Source organism: Dromaius novaehollandiae, chromosome 11, assembly GCF_036370855.1.
Source record: "Dromaius novaehollandiae isolate bDroNov1 chromosome 11, bDroNov1.hap1, whole genome shotgun sequence".
In the NCBI taxonomy this organism is placed as follows: Eukaryota; Metazoa; Chordata; class Aves; order Casuariiformes; family Dromaiidae; genus Dromaius; species Dromaius novaehollandiae.
In genome coordinates this window covers 1,951,395-1,972,380 of record NC_088108.1, presented here as the reverse complement: position 1 = coordinate 1,972,380, position 20,986 = coordinate 1,951,395, and the positions used below count along the sequence as shown (strand labels likewise).

General features: G+C 63.4%; 1 protein-coding gene across 1 annotated transcript; it reads left to right on the top strand.

Moving 5' to 3' along the window:
- Positions 1 to 997: 997 nt before the first annotated feature.
- UTP14A (UTP14A small subunit processome component) lies at positions 998 to 6,999 on the top strand. Its single transcript, XM_064517983.1, has 14 exons — positions 998 to 1,179; positions 1,470 to 1,543; positions 1,802 to 1,866; positions 2,056 to 2,198; positions 2,387 to 2,542; positions 3,484 to 3,603; positions 3,680 to 3,774; positions 4,061 to 4,184; positions 4,275 to 4,352; positions 4,450 to 4,807; positions 4,963 to 5,342; positions 5,417 to 5,604; positions 5,677 to 5,776; positions 6,159 to 6,999. Exons 1-14 carry the CDS (start codon positions 1,123 to 1,125, stop codon positions 6,435 to 6,437), a joined length of 2,217 nt encoding a protein of 738 aa, XP_064374053.1. The 5' UTR covers positions 998 to 1,122; the 3' UTR covers positions 6,438 to 6,999.
- The last annotated feature ends 13,987 nt before the right edge of the window (positions 7,000 to 20,986 follow it).

Below are 20,986 nucleotides of genomic sequence, written 5' to 3'. Positions count from 1 at the left end.
CACCAGGCTGCGGGTGACGCCGCTAATGTTTGCACCTCGCCCAAGGAAGAAGAAGGGCCACGCGTCCCAGCTCCGGGCGCGCGACCCCTCCGCGAGCTCCTCCGCGCTGCCACCTTTGCTGCCCGCTGTGCCCCTGCCAGCGCGCGGCCCCCTGCCGCCAGCCCCACAAGCCGCTCCGCTCCTGCCCGCAGCCTGGCGGCCATCTTGGGCGGGGAGCGCCTCGATGCCCGCGGCCTGGCGGCCATCTTGGGCGGGGAGCGCCTCAACACCCACGGCCCTGCGTTTCCGCCCGCCCCCTAGGGAAAGGGTTTCCACCACGCTGCTGATTTGCGTGTTCCTGGCCTCTGCCGCAGGCCCTTTCTTGGCACGGGCCACCGGTGAGCGTAAACGGGGCTGCCCTGGGGAAAGCTCGGCCAAACAAGCGCTCTGGCACGGAGGCCCTGGCAGCACGGGTGTGCCAGGAGCTCGTGGTCTCCGGCCTGACCTCGCACCAGCCTCAGCGCCGGCTGCGGGTGACCGGCATCACCGTCCCCGCGGGCGCTGCTGGCGCCGGGGTGACGCCAGCCCGGGCGGGACACGGTGCCGGGCTCCAGGAGGTGGCCGCCGGCCCCGTTTGCTGGCACGAGCAAAGCGGGAGGGACAGCGGGGCACCGGGCCGCCATCCCGCAGCCGCACGCGGCCAAGGCCGCTCTGCGAACACTGTCGCCTCCCACGTGTCGCCTCCCCACGGCCCGGAGCGAATCGCGCTCCCCCGCGTGCACGACGACTCGTCACGTCCCACCGAGCAGCGGCAGAGCTGCGCACCAGGCCCCGCCCCCGCCGCGGGAGCGCGCCTGCGCACCAGGCCCCACCCGCCCTCCCCGCCGCCGCGGGAACGCCCCCCGCCCCGCCCAGCCGCGCCTCCGCCGGGCCCCGCCCCAGCGCGGCTTGCCCCGCCCCCTGGCCCCGCCCCCCACCGCCCTCCCAGCCCCGCTGCCACGGCAACCGGTGGCGTCACGCGCGGCGGGGCGGGAGGAAGCGCGGCGGGGCGCTGCGGCAGCAGTCCGGGCGACAGCGGTGCGCTTTACGGCGGACCGTGCGGCAGCGGTGGCGAGCTTTACGGCGGGGTTCGCGTGCAGCGCGATGGCGGAGGAGGACTGGCTCGGCGTGGAGGCGGCCGTGAGCGCCAGCGAGGACGAGGTGAGGGGAAGGGAAGGGACCGGGGCGGGGCGGCTCCCCCGGGGGCTCCCCAGCGCCTCCCCAGCGCCGCGTGCCCCGGGGCGGCCGCGGCGGAGGGTGGGCGGCCTGGCCGGGGGCGCGGGCGCAGCCCGGCGGGGAGGCCGTGCGGTCGGTGTGGCTGGGGAGCAGCGCCGGGCCCCGGGACGGCCGGCTGTGGGGCTGCCTCCCCGCGGCCGGGCGCCGCGCGCGCTCGGGCGAGGGCGCTGCTCTGCTGGGCCGGCCTGCGTGTAACTGTGTCTGCCGTGTGCCAGGGGGCGGAGGAGGATGGCGAGCGGCGGCATCAGCAGCTCCTGGAGGCGGTTAGCTCCCTCTCCGGACAGAAGCGGTGAGTTTCGGGGTGTCCGAGGGACTCTTCTCGGGGGCTTGGCCCTGGGGCTCCTCCCAGAGCCAGGCTGTGTTTCCTTGCCATTGGGCTTGCGAGGCTGCACGGGAATACTTTGAAAGAGGGCAGAAGGGAGGGTGCTTGGTTTCTTCTTCTCCTTGTTCTGGCTGCTTTGCCTTCAGCATAGTAGCATGGGGCAGGAGAGGCACACTGAGGGGTACACGAGTAGCCTTTTAATTTATTTGCTCTCCTGTCTTGCAGGCGGAAGCTGGCAGAACGTACGGAGGCAAGCGTGCAGGTGTCCGAGTTCAACGTCAGCTGCAAAGGTGAGATCCCTCTGGGAGTGTCTGCAGCGCTCCTGCTGTCAAACTGGGTCACTGCTTTGCCGGCTCAAGGTTGACAGCTCGGAGTTTGCTGTGTCTGCTCTGGATCAGTGAGCTGCATGTGGCCACAGCCCGCGGTGCTGCTTGGCTCAGCAGTGCTGCACCTGTGTTGACATGCTGGATGTTGTCTAGGTGCTGGGGAGAAGCTGGTTCTGTCTGAGCTCCTGCAACCTATCAAGGCCAAATCTGCCCTGAGCAGTGTGAAGAAAGAGCTGAACAGAGTGAAGCAGAAGAAGGCAGTGGAGCTACCACTCAGCAAAGAGGAGGCAGAGCGGGTAAGTGGGCCTGTGCAGCCTGCAGGCAGCAGAGGGAGTGGTGAGGGAGGAAGCTGTGGCCTTAAGGGGCAGTAAGGGTGAGCCCCCGAGTGTATCTCTACTCCGTGATGCTGACTGGCTTTTCTTGTTCTTCACATCAGGTTCTTTTCTCTGCTCACACTTTTCCCTTCTTGCCCCTGTTACTGCAGGTTGTGAGAGAAGCCGCCTATGTCAGAACCTCTAAAGATGTTGGCAAATGGCAGCAGGTGGTTTTGCAGAACCGACGAGCAGAGCAGCTGGTTTTTCCCATGAAACAGGAGCTCGTGGCAGTTGCACCCCTGGAGCAAGTGGTTTCGGCTTGGAAGGTGGGTGCTGTCGTGTGTCTGCTGGCAGCACGGCTGTCACAAGGCTTCCTGAAGGGTCTGCTAGGGGGAGGATGGGGCCACATAGGTCTGAGGGAGGGCTGACCCGTAGCTGAGGCTCTGGGCAGCTACATACCGAGCTTGGGAGCACTAAAAGGGAAGTTCTCCATGTTCCATATAAGCAGCAGAGGTGCGAACGCTGTCCGGGAGAGGCCAGGCTAGGCAGGGAGGGCGCAGATGGTTCAAAGCCTGCTCTGTGCCCCGTTGGGCAAAGCCCTGTCTCCTCTTTTCAGCGTTTTTGTGCCTGAGACATGGGGGCGAAATCTGATGTTTCCTAATTTTGCTGCTGAGCTAGATGCCCTGCGAGTAGCCCCCAGCCGCTTGTGCTGAGGGGAGAGCGGGTTTTGGTCTGCCAAATTCTACGCATCTATTTGTAAATTTTTCCCTGTGAAAGAATGATGCTTTCGGCTTTGAACGCGCGTTGCCCTGCAGATTGTGCTGTTTGGCCGGAGAGGCTCTTTCACCCCTGGAGAGCTTTCCTAGGTATCCAGATGCTCAGGTGGGAGGTGGCCCTCACTTGAGCTCCCAACCCAGCAAGCACTCACCTTGATCTGGAGCCAGAGGCTACCCTGCAGGCCCAAAGCTCCCTCGCTGTTTCAGTGGGATGTGGCATCACCTGCTTTCCCTTCTGAGCACCCACTGTGCTTTTTGCCAGAAACAAGGGGCAGTGGGCTGTCCTCCACGTCGCCAGGTACCTCAGCAACCCTCTGGCTCTTGTGTGGGGCTGTGAATGTGAATCCAGGGAGGAGGCAAGCTTGCTTGTCTGTGCCCTCCTGTGGGCCTGCTCAGGGACATCAGGAAGGATGGAGGGGAGTTGGGAAGGTGCTGGGTCATGCAGTTCTTCCCTCATCATGGTCTTGATGTCCGTTCTGTCCCCTCAACAGGCCCGGACTCCCCTGGAGCAGGAGATCTTTGGGCTGCTCCACAAAACACAGCAGCCCATCACAGACCCGTTGCTGACACCACAGGAGAAAGCCTCGCTGCAGGCAATGAGTTTGGAGGAGGTTAGTGCTTTCTTTCACCCCCTACCTCTGGAGGCCTCTTCCTTGGAGCTTGACCTCACTCTGTGCTCCCCGGCAGGCTCGGCGGCGGCGAGCAGAGCTGCAGAAGGCTCGGGTCCTCCAGTCCTACTACGAAGCCAAGGCTCGGCGAGAGAAGAAGATCAAGAGCAAGAAGTAAGGCTTTGCCATTGCCACGCTCCGTGCATTTTGGGAGGGCTGGGGCCTCGGTGTTGGAGCAGCCCTGTCTGGTGACAGGGGATTGGTGAGATGTGGAGGAAGGCAGAGCAGCCCCTGGGGTCTGCAACGCATCAGACAACAGGTTGAAATACTGCAGGGAAGCTGTGCTGCCACCTGCCCAAAGCAGTGCGGCCTGCCTCAGAGCGTGCCCGCACTCTTCTGCGGGGACAACTGCCCAGCACCGTGAGTTCTCACTCCCTGGCTCTTCGCCCTTGCGCCGCAGGTACCATCGAGTGCTGAAAAAGAGCAAGAAACGCAAGGCCTTGAAGGAGTTTGAGCTGCTGCGGAAGTCGGACCCCGAGGCTGCCTTGGCAAAGCTGGAAGAGCTGGAGCAACTCAGGATGGAGGTGCTGGTCTTGCTCCTCTCCCCCGTCCTTTGGGACCTCTCTGCCTCCCGAGGATGCTCCTCCTGACGCTTCTCACTTCTCCTCCTCCAGGAGCGGATGAGCCTCAAGCACCAGAACAAGGGGAAGTGGGCCCGCTCCAGGGCCATTATGGCTAAGTACGACCTGGAGGTGAGACATGGGGTGGGGAAGGGTGAGATGTCTGGGGTGACACAAAGCTGGATCATGTTGTTTCTGGCCTGTTAGAAACATCTGAGTCCCCTTCCAGGCCCGCAAGGCCATGCAAGAGCAGCTGGCCAAGAACAAGGAGCTGATGCAGAAAGTGCGAGTGGAGCTGCCTGAGGAGGAGCCAGGCGACGTGCCTGCAGAGGACCTCGTGTCAGAGTCTGTCCCCGCTGTCCCCGTGGATGCCAGTGGAGCTAATCCCTGGATGCTGGGCAAGCCCAGCAGCCCAGCCAAGGAGCCTGAGGTGCAGGAGGATCTTGGAGATGTTACAGAGCCTGCTGTTGCGGAGAGCAAGGAGGAGATGTCGGAGGAGGAGATGTCGGAGGAGGAGGCCTTGCTACAGGACTTTGAGCAGAAGCGGCACGTGCGGCGACAGCAGGCGGCGAGCCCTGAGCTGCAAGGTGCGGAGCTCGTAGCCCGGAGCGATGTGGGCTCTTGTGTGCCGCAGGGCTTAGCAAAGTGGGGGCTGTGGGGCCTGTGTCTTTACACAGCTGTCCCGCTCTCTCCCTCCCTGCTCACGGGGTGATCATTTCTCACCCTTTGCCTCCATCCCTAGGTGCTGATATGACAGAGGTGGTGTCAGAGCTGCCAGAAGACGTCTCTGTTGACCCCATCTGCACCGAAGAGCAGGTGAGCGTGGGGATCGAGCAGCCTTCCCAGGCGCAGGAGGAGCTCTTGCTGTTAGAGCAGCCAAGCTGCGTGCAGACGATGGAGGACATTGAGGCTTTGGCTTCGGAGGAACGTGCAGATGAGCAAGAAACACCAGTGGCCACAGGAACGGAGAAGAGAGTGCACCAGCAGGAGCAAGGCAGAGCTGAGGATAGGCAAGCCAAGAAACCAAAGGCCAAGAAGACGATCATCAGCTTGCAGGCTGTGCTAGCTGGAAAGTCCCAGGAGATCCAGTGCCCCAGCCTCCCCGTGGCTGTGGAGGAAGAGGTGAGTGGGGCTGACCTGTCCCGCTGGGGCCCAGACCAGGGCTGGCTGCAGGGCACTGACCTCTGTCTCCACAGGAGGGTGGCTTCGACCAGAGAGGGGTGATCACAGAGGCCTTTGCGGGGGACGACGTGGTCGCTGACTTCCGCCGGGAGAAGCGCAAGGCAGAGCAGGCTGGGAAGCCGCAGCCGGTGAACTTGGTGCTGCCGGGCTGGGGCGAGTGGGGAGGCACAGGACTGAGGCCCAGCAAAAAGAAAATGAAACGGTGAGTGCGGGAGAGGTGTGGCAAAGTGTCGCAGCCCAGCGCCAGAGCCTGACGTCTTCACTTGTCCGGCAGGTTTCTGCTCAAGCCACCCCCGGCACCTCCCAGGAAAGACCAGCATTTGCCACACGTCATCATGAGTGAGCAGCGCAACATCCACGCAGCAGCACATCAGGTGGGGTGGCGCACGGCCCCGGGGGGCCGCAGCAGTGAGCGCTGTGGCACCAGCACCCAGGTTGGGCCCGTGTCCGGGCTTCCTGAATCCTTTCTCGTAGAAGGGCCACGTCATGTTTTCAGCTTTGACAACCCAGAAGCCAGCAGGGGGACAGTGGGGGAAGGAATTTACATGGCCGCTCCCATGACTTTTCTCCTGCCGCTCTGCCAAGCATCCTGGGGCCTGCTAGAGAAGAGGGGGCTGGGGCAGGGCGGGAGACTGGGCGTGCAGTGTGAGGTGGTCGTGGGCCAGTGGGAATCCCTGCCAGCTTGGTGCGAAAGCAGCCCCCAAGGCACTGGGCCGGGCAGCTGTGTCTTAACCAAGCTGTGCTGTCTCTCCGCAGGTCAGCGAGCTGCCTTTCCCCTTTGAGAAGCACCAGCAGTTCGAGCGGAGCATCCGGACGCCCGTGGGCCCCACGTGGAACACGCAGCGTGCTTTCCAGAAGCTGACTGCCCCGCGTGTCGTCACCCGAGCGGGCCACATCATCCAGCCCATCTCTGCCGAGAATGTCCCCTCCCTGGCCGCAGCAGCCAGCAGCGGAGCCAAGGCCGCGTTAGAGCTTGCACCCAAGCGGAGAGAACAACCCTCTTGCCCCCCTTGCCCACGCAAGAGAGCGCGGTAGCTCTGTGTCCCGGTGGCTGCTGCGTGGACTGGCCTACGTGCCTGCTAGGGGAGCAGGACAGGGCCCTTGCTCTGCTGCAGCGAGTCTCCCTGTCACGTCCACGATTCACTAACACTTCCTCTGTAATAAGATGCCTTGTCTGCGCAGGCTTCCCTGCCAGTGCCCTGGGCCTGGGACCGCAGGCGCCCTCTTGCCTCCGTTTGAGTCACTCCTGCCTGTTTTTGGGGACCTAAACGGGGCAGGAAGAGTGGGATGGGTGAATTGTACTGGTGCAACGTGAGCAGCTTGCTTTAAGTCAGGCCTATGAGGTACAGCTTGTGGGTGGGAGCACGTAAAGGAGGTGGAGCTGCCTGTGCTGGGCTGGATTTACCCTGCCTCTCATTTCTCTGTCTTTCGTAGCCCAGTTTTATATTTTTTTATCTCGTCTCCATTGGCTTTCCTACTGCCTGCTCTGATAAGCCTGTCCTCAGCAGAGCCTGGCCACGTTGTACCACACCTCGGGCCCTCCTGCTGCTCCAAAGTGAATTCTGGCTGGCTCTAATAAACCTGGTTAGCTGGAAAACGGTGGTTTCTAAGGTCATGCTGCTGTTCTGCGCATGCCAGGACCTGGCTCTGCCCCCAAAGCAGCCCTCCTGCCCTCTTCCTGCCCCCTCCGCGTCTTCCTGTGGCAGAGCCCGGCCTCCCTGCTGTACCCACACCGCTGTTCTTGGCAGCCTTTGTCCTCCTCGGAGGGTAGTGACTTGGTGCTTGATGCGGCTCCCTCTGGAGTGCAGGGGCCACCGGCCTGGCAGGGGGACGTGCTGGAGAGGGCTGGTGAAACGGGAGCAGGCACGGAGACCTGCAGGCCTCCCCTCCCTCTTCCCACGTGTGCTGTGTTCATGCCAGCTGGAGAACCACTCCCCATCTTAGGCGAAGGAGGGACTTGAGCTGGAGTCAGAGCTGCTTCTGTTCCCAGGAAACACGTCCCTCACGCTGGGGATGCCTCCTCCCATGCTGGCACGGCGGCACGCCTGGGGAAACGGCCGGGCTGGCTGCCTGGGGCAGCCGGGGATGGAGCTGCCGCGCTGGGGGGCTGCGGCAGGGGCCTTCTCCCCTGCGGCTGGGCTCTGCTCTGGGGCCGGGGGGCAGGTGCCCGCAAAGGGGGGATGCGGGGGGAGAGCTGCCGGCCCTGTGACACCCTTGGCCTCGCTGCTTCCCTTGCCGGCCCTGTGACACCCTTGGCCTCGCTGCTTCCCTTGTTCCCAGCGCTGTGAACGCGCAGGGCTCTTCCGCTCTGCTCAGCATCCTCCTCCCCTCCTCTCGGCGTGGAGGCGCGGGGGAGGACCGAGCGGCTGCGGGCCAGCAGGGGAGTCGGGTCTGCCCGTGGCCCGCGTCGCGTCCGGGCCAGGGCTGCGGGCACCCGGCTGGGGAATCGCTGGCCCTGCGTGGTGGCCCGGGGCTGCCTGATGGTGTCCGCTTGCAGCGGGGGGCACCAGTGCGTTGCGCCGATTAACCCAGGGCTGAAAAACGAAAGGAAGTCGTTTCCGCGCTGTGACACCCAAGAGCCCCGCGCCGGGCGGTGGCCCCAGCTCAGACCTCACCTTCCCCCTGGCCACCTAAATCACCATGGGAAACCTTTGCTCCCGGCCTCAGGGGACGAGGAGAGGGACGGGGCGGGGGGGGGGGTGTTCTTGTCTGCTTAAGTAAAAACGGAAGCACCCGGCAGCGCAGGGAAGGCAGCACCTAGCGCGGCACCCGCGGCCCCGCTCTGCACGCCCGCGGGCCGCCCCCGGGGCTCCCGCCGGTGCCGGCAGCCCGAGCGGCACGGCTCGCAGGGGCTGGGCACAGCACGGCGCCGGCAGCGCTCAGCACGCCGCCCCAGCTCGCTCTCTCCCTCGCCATCTGTTTTGCTGGGGTGCCGGGGCTGCCTGTCCTGCTTTCCAGCCACCCAGGTGGCCCTGCGGGGTCCCTTTGGCCCTGCTGTTCCCCGGTGCTTGCCCGGTTGCAGAGCCTGCCAGGGTGACACCTCGGGCCCCAGCCGGGCCCAGGGAGGCACCAGCTTGGCAGGATGGGAACCATCAGCCCTGGGCGTAGAGCTCATCCACCCTGGCCAGCTCCCCGTGCAACCTCTGCTGACAGTGCCAGCTCTCCAGGCAGCGAGCTGCCACCTCCTTCCCAGCCCTGGCGTTAGCAGGACAGTGCAATGGGCGCCATGGGCTGTCTCGAGGCCTGGACCACCGCTGCCCGCTCTCAGTGCTGGGCCAGCAAGCTCAGCTCAAGGCTCAGGTGGGAAGAGCCCCCAGAGGGCCTTGAGGTCAAACCCTGCTCAGAGCAGGGTCCTCAAGGCTGTGTCCAGTCCACATTTGCCTGTCTCCAAGGATGAAGAGTCCCCCACCTTTCTGGCCTCCATCCCAGTGTTTGACCAGCCTCATGGTGAAGAATTTTTCCTTACATCTAGCAGGACCACCCTCTGCCCTAACCTGTGCCCGAGGAAAGTGTGCAAGGCCCAGCAAGGTCTGTCCCCTGAGCTGGCCCTGCCACAAGCTCAGCTGGGCTCTCTGCATCTGTCCCACAGTGGCAGGGATGCTTCCCATCGCGGCTGGGGCAGCAATGGCACCGTGGGGCACCAGGGCAATATGTTCCTGGGGCACTGACCCTGGCGAGGACCAAGGCCACTGAGTCTGGGGTTGGCTGCGGACTCTGGAGCAGGTGGATTCGAGGCTCTCCTGAGCTGTGACCATTTGAGGCAGCTAGCAGTACCTGGCTACACACTGCCCCTCGGTTTGCAGGCTGACTCGTGCTGAAGTTTTGATGGAGAATCCTGCAGCATGAGCATGGATGATGCACGGACTGCGTTGAGAGAGGATAGCTTCAAGCTGCGGCACTAGACGTGCCTGTTCCTACAAGGAAGGGCACTGCTGGGCCAAGCTAGGCTTGAACTGGGGCTTCCAGGATCCAGAAATGCTTCAAAAATACGTGCTGAAAGTACCCCCATGAGCAGCTGGACATAAGTTACGGCTGGAAGCCAGCTGCAGCGGGCTCCCCGGACCTGCCAGGGAAGGTCAGCATACAGCATGTGCGTATCACCATGTGCTAACCAAGTCAAACCACGTGAACTCTTCCCTGTTGCGGCTTTAGCTAAGGGGTCTCAGCAGATGCGTTTGGAGGGCTTTCCCGGGTGCAGGATGTTGTTTGGGCACACGGGACAGCCCTTTGGGCAGCGAATGGGTTGTTCTCCTTGGACTGAGTCAAGGCAAGGAAGCAACATCTGGTGGAAGGTGGTGGAGAGATTATTTCTTCCCTCGGTCCGTTTGGCAAGACTGGGGCAACTCATCGCTTGGACCCAGGCCATTGCCCCGCAGGAGTGCTGCCTGGGGGTCTGCGTTATCTGGGACCAGGAGCTGCATGGGGTGGGTGAAGGTGTGCACCTTTGGTGGCATCCCCCGTGTGGGATGGGTGGAGGCCCACTTCCACCCCGTGGACTGAAGGACTGCCTGGGAGATGGGGGACAGGAGAGCCCTGGGGCAGAGCACCAAGGCACCAGAGCTAGCAGGACCCCGGTGGGGGAAGCAGGCACATACCACACTAGTCTGGCTTCCAGGCACTGCTCCACACCAGGTGGCCAAAGCCGCTCACCCAGACCCATGCCTCATCCCCACACCACCATGCACGGCCGTCCCGTCCCCTTCGGGCTCCTGGGCCAGGTCTCCTGCTCCAATGCAGACTCCTACGGAGCCGCCAGGCTCCCGCTGCAAGGGCAGGTCGCATCCCTCTGACTTCTCTTCAGAAATAACACTGCGGGGCACGGGGCCGTTAGCACTTGCTTTTTAATTAAAAGATAAATCAAGATCTGCAAACAACTGCAAGAAGCAGGGACGAAGGAGATGCCCAGCTGGAAGCTGCCGAGACAGCAGGAAAGGGCAGGAGAAAGGCGCCGGGCTCGGCAGGAGCCCGCTGCTCGGCGCTCGCAGGGCACGGGCCGTCCTTCGCTCGCAGGGCAGGGAAGGGCCGGTGAGCCCCGCAGAGCCCTCTCGCAGGCCAGACGCTGTCCGGCTCGGTCCCGGCTCCCCGTGGGCACTTTGCCGGTCTGATCCTCGTCCTTGCTGCGGCGTGCCGGAGGCCGGCCGCCCCGGAGGGCCGTGGCGCTCTGCCGGCGGGGCTGCGGCAGAGCTCGGAGCTGGGCTCGCGCGAGTCTGAAGGTAACAGGAGCTGCCGCGGTTAGAGAAAAACACCCTCCTCCCCCGGCCGGCTCCTCTCGCGCTCGGCGGCCCCCGGAGAGAAGCGGCTCTATTAATGCGCACGCCTTCCTCCAGACGCACGAGCCCCGCGTCCCTCGAGAGAGCTGCGAGCGGCTGCAGTTTGCTCTTACTGGCCTACTTTCGGGGCTACGTCAAAGCCAGGTTTACAGAGCAGCGAGCCTCAGAGAAGGCGGCGGAGCTGCTCCCCGTGCCAGCAGGGAGCGTTCGCTAATCCCGGCCTCGCTCACGGCCGAGCGCCCGCGGGGAGCCGCCGGCCCGGGCGGCGGAGCGGAGCCGCGGCGGGGGGCAGAGCCCGCGGCGGGGGGCGGGGGGCGGGCGGCGGCGCGCCGGGCTCCGCTTCCTGCCGGGCGTTCCTGCCGGACGCAGAGCCGGGGCGGCCGGGCCCTGCTGCGGCGCCGGCCGTGGGGCCGCGGCTTGGGAAGGGGCGGCCGAATCGCCGCGGGGCCGCCCGGCGGGGGAGGCCTCGGCCGCGGATGAGGGGCTGCTCCGGGCAGCGGGCAACCGGGGCGGTGCGGCCGCGCCGCCACTCGGGCTGTCCCGGGAGACTGGCGGGAGCTGAATGAAATTAAAAGGCGGATTTAAAACCACCAATTTTTTTTTTTTTTTTAACATAGGCTATAAATAACCTGTAAAATATTTTCTCCGGGCTATTTCCGAGGGCGAAATCTCAGCCCTGGGGGCAGGCCCTCAAGCATCCTGCACCGCGGGAGTGAGGGCGTTCCCTGTCCCCCACACCGCTGGAATTCGGGTGCTCCCCCCCCCCCCCCCCCCCGGATCCCTTCGTGCACTGTGGCTTAGGAAATCGCTTTCCTTAGGACGGGCCTGGCTGGCGAAGGGCTGCAGGGGAGGCCCCCGCGGAGGGCAGGCGGCTCCGGCAGGCACAGCGTGCCGAGCGATGGGTGCGGAGGGAGATTTTTCTTTTTGTCTGTATTTTAAGCAACAAAGGGTTCCTAAAAGGCAAAAGAGCGCCTTCCCCGGTTTCCTTGCCTCTCCTCCCGCCGCACCCCGGACGTCTCCAAGGATCTGCCAAGAACGGAGAGCCGCCTGTGCATCCCTGCCCCTCCGCCTGCTCCCCTAGCCGTGCCCGGGGCCGCCCAGCCCCGCGTCCCCCCGGCGCCCCAGCCCCAGGGTCTGCATGCAGCCACGGGGCCGGGGACACCGGGCGAGCCACGCTGCCCTGCTGCCATCCCGGCCCCGCGGCACAGCACCCCCGGGCTGGCCCCGGGCGGCCTGTCGCGGTGCCCCGGGCCCGGCCCGCACAGCCGCCGCAGCCGCGTTTCCGTGGAGATGGCATCTCTGAGCCCGCACAGCCTGAGCGGGAGGGTTTCCATGGAGATGCCGTATCCAGCGCGGCACAACCTGAGCAAGAGATTTCCACGGAGATGTTGTAGCCGGGACCCTCACACCCGCAGCGGCACCATTCCCATGGAGACGGGGCAGCCGGGACTCGCGCGGCTACCGTGGCGGCTTGCGGTGGCAGCAAACCGCTTCTCTTCCAAGGTCCCGAGACAGGCGACGGGAGGCAGGTTGGAGGGGAACTGCTGGCTTTGAAAAGCCGCCTGGGGTGGAACAGCCCAGGAACAGCCTCGGGGGCTGGTCCATCCGGTCGTGCTGTAGCATCATGTTCTGGGTCTCCCCGGAGGTGACGGGTGCCTTGTCTGTCCCCAGCCATCCAGGGAGGAGAGGGCTAAGTTGCCATGACCCCCCCACAAGTTCATCCTGGCCACCACACCGTCCCTCCCGTCCAGGGCTCGTCACCCGCAGAAATACCCTGGGGCACGTCTACTAGCAAGGCTGGGAGAGGAATGCGATGGCCCTGTGATGGCAGCACAGGGGAAGGCGGCACGTGTCACCAGGTCGCGTTGGACCCTCCCCGCGTGGGAAAACCAGAAGGCGCCAAACCAGTGGCATCCTGGAGTGTGACCTCCTCCACTGCGCCGCCCGCCCCGTGGACCATGGCACACGAGCCAGGAAAAGCTGCAGCGCCAAAAATTTCCCGGCGGTCCTGAGGGTCGCCCTAAGGGACAGTTTCGAAGCGACGGGCGGGATGAGTGGAGGCATTTCAGACAGAGTTTCTCATTGTACGTGGCTGCCGCGTGTGGAAACCCACGGACAGTGCTACAAAAGAGGCCTTCTTTTACAAGCAGCTAATGCAGAGGTCATAGTTATTTGTTACGCACGCAGAGAAACCCTAATCAAAAGGAAGCTAGAGCTGCAAAGACAAGAAGCGAGAAGTGAGGAAGTGCGATTTGGACCCACTGACTGTGGCCCACTTTGCTGTCTACGAGGGGAGATGGAGGTCCAGCTTAATTCATGCTGTTCTTCTACCAGACCATTCCCCTCTTGGTGGCAGACTTAAGCAGCTCCCCTCTTTCGCTCTCTCTGCTCAAGGTGCAACCTTCATCTGGCTTATCACATCCTATCCAAACCCAAGGACAGTCCTGAGTCTCCGCAGGGGCTTGTCCGTAATGCTCATCACCGGCGCATGTGGGTGTCACACGAATATCAACAGCGGGTCCTCACAGCCTCCCTGTAAGGAGCGTGGCTGTTATCACGCTTGTGTTACGGAGAGGGTGCTCAGGTGGGGAAGGTCCTATTTAAGGGTCAGCTGCTGGAGAGCTGCTCCAAGAAGTCTGGGGTGCAATTTTTGTGGCCAGATGTTGACATCTGCTTTGTGCTAAGAGGATATGTGCCCCGGACTCCAGCGCCCAGCTCCCTAGAGGAGATGGCAGACACCCACGTGCAGTCCCCAGGACTCGTTTTCAGTTTTTTCAGTGTTTCCAGGCGCATGTTGTCAGACACAGCGTGTGCTGTGTTCAAAGAACGGCTCTCTTTGTCTCTGATTACAATTAGGAGTGCTCGGCACCTCTGTAAGCCAGTCCCAGGGATCTCAGATCTGAAGAACAGAAAATAAAAGACCTGGGATGTTTGGTGTGGCAACCTCAAAGTTCAGAAGCAGGGACAGGCCCAGCTCTGCCTTCAGCGTGCCTCGCTCTTCAGCCTCACACCGTCTTCCCCGCTGCAGCCTGAGATATCGCCGTGCCTCACAGTCCTCTGGTTGAGGAGCACGCCTGGAGCACAGCCTGGGATTCTCACCACCATCTCTTCCTCCAGTCCTCACCCTCCCCACTGGGCTTCTCACCTGTTTTCTGGGGACCTTTGGTCATCCCAGTCTTGATTCATCCCATGTTTCTTTCTGCCTGCCCACTATAACTTCCAGCTCCAGCTACTTTGCCATGTCTCCTCTTGCTCAAGCTCCCAGGCCTTCCCTCAGCTCCCTTGGACAGTATTTCTCCTCCCCACCCAGGCACCTTATCCCAGTGATCCCAAATCCTCATCATTCAGTGGTGTCTTTCCAACCCAGGATTTCTCTCAGGACAACAGGACCCTGACGGACAGGTGAAGGAGGGCAGCAGAGGCAGCATATCAGCTGCACATCTCAGAGACCTCCAGTTAGAGCCATAGCTTCCCCTACCTCTCCTGGTGCTTGTCCACACTGCTCAGTCTCACCAGAAGTGACTCAAAGCATTGGTTCTTCACACTTCTCCAGCCTATATGGAGGTGAGTCTCAAATTCAAGCAATAAGACAGCCACGGACAAACAGCATCTTTCTTACATGCCTGTGCAGGGCTGTATTTCCCGATGAGGAGCACACGGCAGCACTCCAGGCACTCGCTGTGCAGGTGTTAGGGATGGAGCAAGCCTTTGGAGAGGCCAGAGAAGCAGCTGGAGCTATTGGAGCTGGAGCTAGAGTATGTGCCAGTCATAAGAGGTGGATCCCTCCAGCCCATTTCCTAGTGGGTTGGGACACCACTTGTTATCCAGCTGTCCAGTTTCTCAGTACAAATCACTGGATTTGTTGAGTTTTCAGGATGTAAGACCAAAAGCAGTGGAAATTGTTAGAACATAGACCTCTGCACGTAGAAGTACAGGGCCCATGGGTATGAAGTAGTATCTCAGTAGAAAAAATTTTATGAGATTAATCTCCTACCTCAGGGGAAATCCAGATACAGCCGTGCGCAGGAATCAAAGATAGCTTCTGGAAAAAAGCCTTGTGGAGTACATGGGGTGGAAAAGGCCAGGCCTGACCCCACTGTGAGCTCACTGTGGTGTGTAGGTATTGCCCAGAGAAGGTCCCGGTCAAAGCAACTCAAAAGCTCAGGCCATGAAATCCTCATTCCAATGCAGAGGAAACGTAATTGTTTGTAGAGAAGGTTTGTAGGGAGAGCTAGCACCTTTTACTGGACTGCCTAGAAGCACTGGGAAAGGTAGACAAGGCTCTGGGAACACCAGCCTTCCTCGGGACATGAGGTTCCCATTTGCATTTTTGCCTATCAATGACCAAGGGGCTGACTCTTGTCAAAGGGATTGCCTGGTCTGAGACGGCCTTGTCACAGGCCAAGATGTCTCTGCCTAGGGAGGATGGCAGGGAAGATCAAGAAGACAAATAGATGGGCTTTCAGGGCAATGTCATGAAGGACTCATTTGCCCTACAGTTTCTCCTCTTTTTCCAACTCTATCAGTTGGTCAAATAAAAGGTATTAGCTCTACCACAACCTTTGAACTGACACCTAAATGAACTGTCTGTTCAGCATGGATGGAGCAGCACAGTGTCCTCTTTCTTTGGAGCTGAAGGAAAAGCCCCAAGAAACCCAGGGAGACATCAAGCCCTGCAGGAATTAACACCCTATCTGTCCTAAGGAAAAAACTCTCCATGGCTTTGGAGGGTAGCTCCTCAGTCATGACTACATCTTCCTAGAGAGGCTCCAGCTCTGAAGCTGGGATGTCCAACAGAGGACAAGCCCAGTGACAGGACTCAGTGCCAGCGTTAGCACTGCTTGTGGGGTGTAGAGCTGGACATGGCACTGCAGCAAGCAGGAGGTACCACCACCCAACACTTCTTCCTAGTACCGGGAGTTACCAGCCATCTTCACCGCCACGAGCTGCCACCGCCCTTGCAGAAGGCGAAGGGAGGCTTCCTGTAAAGGGTCAAAAACAGCCCAGGGTGCAACACTTAAAAAGAGATTCAGAGCTATTGCCACAGAGCAAAGGTGGCAAATAATTCTGTTGGGGATGAATGGCACAGTGGGTTGTGTCGGCTCTCTTGGCCTACCAGCCCAGCTGAAGAGGTGGAGGGTTATTCCAGGAAGGGCAGACACACACAAATGGTCCTGAGTAAGGACTGAGCTAAGGGTCTGCCCAAGCAGACAGGCCTGGAGACAGACACTCTGCCCACTCTTCGCCCGAGGGCTCATTAGACTGTGCATGTCCCAGCAACGTGGCTCTCACGACAGCAAGGGAAGCGCGCCGTGCGTCAGCAGCACTGCTGTGCCCGTACGAATCAAAGAAACGTCAGGCATGCTTTTAGCAATATCTCCATGAGAAGAATGAAGATGAGATGATGCTCAGCTTGATGCATCAACAAATATATTTCTGTTTCAGGTGAACCCTGACTTGGTGAGAGGGGAGATGGATGGGGATGCATGGATGGGAATCACATAGCCAAAGGCCGGGCCAGCATCTGTAGTGCAGATCTTGACAAAAAAAGGGAGGGAAGGTGCCAGCTAAAATAAAAAGAAACAAACTAAGTAGATGAAGCAGTACTAACAGAGCAAGAAGCAACATTAGCTCCAAGTCAGCTCAAAACAGAGTGCACTTTTTCCAGCCTAGGTTGTTAAGGGGTCCACAGGATGCAGAAGGCACGTGGCCCTTCACGTCTGGGGATCGCCCAAAGTGCCAGGAGAGGGAAGCCCTCTGCTACAGCACGAGCAAAAAGCCTTCAGCCGTTGCTGCTTGCAGCGTGCATGCAGGGCAAGCTTAGCAAGAGGCGTTGTGCTACAGGGGGTACTGCTGGCGAGCAGCAGCAAGAGAATTCAACGAGCTGTAGGTGCCGTGCAGCATTCGGGAGAAGGGGCAGAGTGCATCGGAAATCCCCCTACCCTGCCAAGCAACGCAAAGGAAACGCTAGGGCGACAGCAGCCCAGAGCTACCCGCGACTTCTTGCCCCAGCCGCAGACGGGCGACTCCTGTGAGATGTGTGTCACCGACATGGAGGCGAGTGTAAAGTGAACCTTCCAACTCCAACGACAGCAGCAGCCCTTTTGTTTTGCTGTTGAGAAATGGCAATCGAATATTCCCGATCATATTTTTATCCTTTAAATGTATATTGACAGATAATTCACATCGCCCTTTCTCCAAGTTAGTCCATGACCTATGTCAGATTAACCATCCTTGTCCCATTTGATGCGGGATTCTCCTTGCTCCCCAGAATTTCCTGTTTTTCAGGAATACTGAAATGAGAGCCACAGAATTTTTCAGCAACATCTTTTAAAGCCCCTAGGTGCAAATTATCCTATCTTGGAGATTTTTAAAGCATTAGTGGATTCTAATGAAACCACAAAAGAGCAGAACGTTGTCAGAAAATGCAGATGTGTGATTCGAACCCCCTCCTGGCATCCCAGAGCGCAATTTTTGCAACAAGAGGGCCAGGCCAACTTGCAGGATGCAGCTCTTATTCAAAACTCCTGCTCTTAATTGCACTGGGATGCAAATAAGGTAGGTCCATATAAACTCCGGGTTGTTTGTGCTTGTATTACACCGGCAAGCGGCGCAAGCTGGTGGGCAGGGCTCCCTAATGACCTGTCCGTCCTTTGAAACATCTCTTTCACCGTTTTCTCTGGCCATCAGGTTCCAGCACCGTGCAACCATATTTTTCTTCCTCTAGTAGATGGCAAACGATGGGACACGGCACTGCAGGAATTGCAGCTCACTTAAAACCCAAGCGAACGTGACAGCGAACAGGGCCCTGGCACGATGGGCTGAGACCTGTGTGCCCGCCTTGCTGAGCTTTGCCGTGGCAGAGGGCGAGGGAGCACCCCGCGGTGCTCTGCACCCCGGCAGACAGCAGAGCCGGATGGCTGGATTTGTCCCTGGGGCCTCCCAGGTGGGGGGAAAAAGCCCCGTGCTCTGCCGATTCCCATTAAGCTCTTGCTATCCACCTTCTCCTAGTGCTGCAATCCCTTTGCGTTTTATTCTGTTATAGTTCGCATCGCTGCCTGCAATTTCCAAGCCTCGCCACTACCCTCCCCGAACACCCTGCGCACTCAGCACCAGCGTCTTGCCCAGACACAGGCGAACCGAGCCCCGCTCGCAGAGCACAGCCGTGTCTGCTGAGGGGCAAGTCACCACCTTGCCGCATCCAGCCTGCCCTCCAGCAACCACCACCTTCCTGCCAGCCTAGAGAAAAGTAGTTGGAGTCGTTGGATTCGGGTTTTTTTCTTCTCCTTTAGGTGCATTGTCTGCAGGAAAAAAAGAAAAAAATACAGGGGAAGCTCACTCCAAGGGAGGAAAGACTTGCAGCTCGTTCTGAGCACGGGGCTCGCGACGGGACACTCCTGAGGACGCCTCCGCCTGCGGTGCCAGGGCAGCCATGACGTGGACAGCGGGGCCAAGCAGCGGCACAGTCGTTCGTCCATCGTGTGACCAAAATACATGCGTGCAAGCCCCAGACGTGCTAGCTGGGAGGATGCCGTGGTCACCCTGGTCTTTTTGGGGTAAATCCACCTCTCGGCCCCATTTGGTTTCTAAATCCCCTGGCTGCCACGCGTATCAAAGCGGGAGTTTGCTGTTGGCACAGGCCGAATCACGTCTGCTGGGGACGCGGCAGCGCAAGCAGGTACCTGAGCCAGCCTGGATGTGCGCAGGGAGGAACAAGCCAAGGCCTTCGGCGAGGATCGCGCGGCGCGGCACCCGAGGGGGAACGCTGTTCCGGTGCTGAGCACCCCGCAAGGCACCTCCCCAGGCACCGAGGGCGGCCCCGGGGCGGCAGGATGATGCTGAAGCGAGCGGCCAAAACGTGCTTAGAGCGGCAGCACACCCGAGCGGCCCAAAGCAGCAGGGACGCGGCGGGCATGACAAGGGCCCGGCCAGACCCTCGGGCCACCCGCCGGCTCCCTCTGACAGAAGTGGAGCGCCAGCAGCCCCAGCCCCAGGGCGAAGCGGCCTGCGCGCCCCGGGGATGCCGGGCCCCTGCGCAGGCGGCCTCGGCACCCTGTGTGGCCTTGGCTGGGTGCCACCGCCGCTAGGCCTGCGTGGGCCGGGGCTCAGGGCACTCGCCTCCCTCAGCCCACTGCCACGGCTCAGCCGCCTCCCACTGCCCTCACCCCCGGCCCGCACCACCCCGCCGGCGCCAGCCGCGGCCCTGCACCGCTCCGCTGTCTGGCAGCGGCAGGCAGGGCCCGGCCCCAGGCGCCCACTGCTCCCCGTGCCCCCTCAGCGTGGATAAGGCCCCGCAGCGTCTCCCCACACGCCCGGCCTCGCCGTGCCACGGGCAGAGCCGCCCCGGCCCCACACTGCCGGGCGCTGCCTGGGCTCAAGAGCTGGCGCAGACGCCCCGCGAGCAGACCCGGGCCGTGCCGCCCTGCTCCCTGCTTGCCCCCACGGCAGTATGGGGCCAGGCCTTGGCCTTGAGGGCCAAGGAGGCACCGCAGGCCCCGGGGCAAAGGGAAGGCCAGGGATGCAGCGGGCGGGGGAGCGCAGCCTCCCCGGCGAAGCAGCTGCGGAAGGCGAGACGGGACGGGGAGCGAGGCGCTGTCAGGGCTGTGAGGCAGAGGGAAAGGCGGCAGGGAGGCCGCGGCAAGGCCCGCCGCAGCCCCAGGCAAGGCACTGGGCGGCAGGGCCAGGAGGGGCGGCGGCGAGCAGGGGACACAGCGGGGAGGGCACAGCCCCGGGGAGCCGGCAACGGGCTCACAGCCCGGGGCGAGGGGTCGCGGCGGCGGCCGCCCCGGCGCAGGCTGCCTGGACTGCGGCGCGGAGGCACCCCCAGCCCCCGGGGGCCCCCGGGACCAGCCGCATGCCGCAGCCCCACCACCGCCGCTGGGCCGGGCCGAGGCCTGGGCCAGCGCCGGCAACTGCCCGCCCGGGCTGCCGGGCCCGGCGCGGCGCTGGCTCGAGGGGCGCCCGGCAGGCCGGGGAGGGGCGCGGGCCCGCGGCAGCCGCGGCGCGGGGGGGGCGGCCCGGCCGCAGGGGCGCGGGCCCGGGGGCCGCGCTGAGGGCGGGGGCCGGGGCGGCGCAGCCCGGACCCGGGCGAGGCTGTCACTCGCCGCGGCGGCGGCCGGGGCCGGGGCCGGGGCGGAGCGGGGCGGGCCCGGCGCCGCGGCCGGGCGGGCGCAGGCCGGGGGCGGCGCGGCAGGGCAGTGCCAGGGGCGCCCCCCGCCCGGCGCGGCGCGGCCCCGCCGCGGGCTGGGCCCCGCCGCGCCGGGGGCCTGCGAGCCCGGTGCCCCGGGCGGGGGCCGGCGGCGGCGGCGAAACTTCCAGCCGCGGCGGCGCGCGGTGCCCCGCATGGCGCGGGGGAGGGGGCCGCCGCGCCCCCGGGCCGCCCCCGCAGCGCTGCCCGCGCCCGGGCGCGCCCCGGCCTAGGCGGGGGCTCGGCGCGGGAGGGCACCGAGCGCCATGTCCGCCTCCCACCGCCCTCCGCCGGGGCGGGGGCCGCCGCTCGGCCCGCTCCCCCGCCGCGGGCCCACGTCGGCCCGGCGGCGTGCGGGCAGCGCGGCGGCAGCTCAGCGCCTCCGCGCCCGCTCCGCCCGTGCCCCGCGCCGCCGGCTCGGCTCGGCTCGGCTCGGCTCGGCTCGGCACGAAGCGGCCGCGCTGCGCTGCCCGGGCGGCGAGGGGCACGTGCCCTCGCCGCGCCCGGCCGCGGGCACCTCGAGGTGCGCGGTGCCGTCGCCTGCGGCTCTGCCGCTGCCCGGAGGTGCCGCGGCGCTGCCCGTCCAGCGCTGCCGGGCGCCGAGCCCGCTGGCCGGGCGGGGAGCGCCCCCCGCCCTCCTCCCCTGGGTGTGGAGCGCGGCTCCCCGCCCCGGGTGCGGGCGCCGGTGCCCCGGCTCGGGCTCGGGCTCGTGTGTGCGTGCGCGCGTGTTGTGCGTGTGTGTGGTGTGTGTGTGTGTGTGTGCGTGTGTCTGCGCGGGGCTCCCCCAGCGCCTCGCCGCGCCGCCCGCCCGGAGCTGCCGTCCGCGGCACGCGGGGTGCGGAGCGCCGCGGCCGGGCGGCGCCTCGCCGGGCGGGGAGCGGCCTCCCCTCCCCTCCCGCGCCCCCTCCCCCGGGCTGTGCCGGGTGCGGAGCCCCCTCCCTCCCGCTCGTTCCCTCTCCGGACTCGGCTGGCTCTGCACAGCCCCCCCCTCCGTGCGGGCAGGGCTGGCCGCGCGGCGCGCCGGGAGCTGTAGTGCGCGGGGCGGCGGCGCGGGCGGCGGGGCGCGGCGCCCGGACTACACTTCCCGTCAGGCCCCGCGGCGGCGGCTCGCTCTCGCCCTCACACTC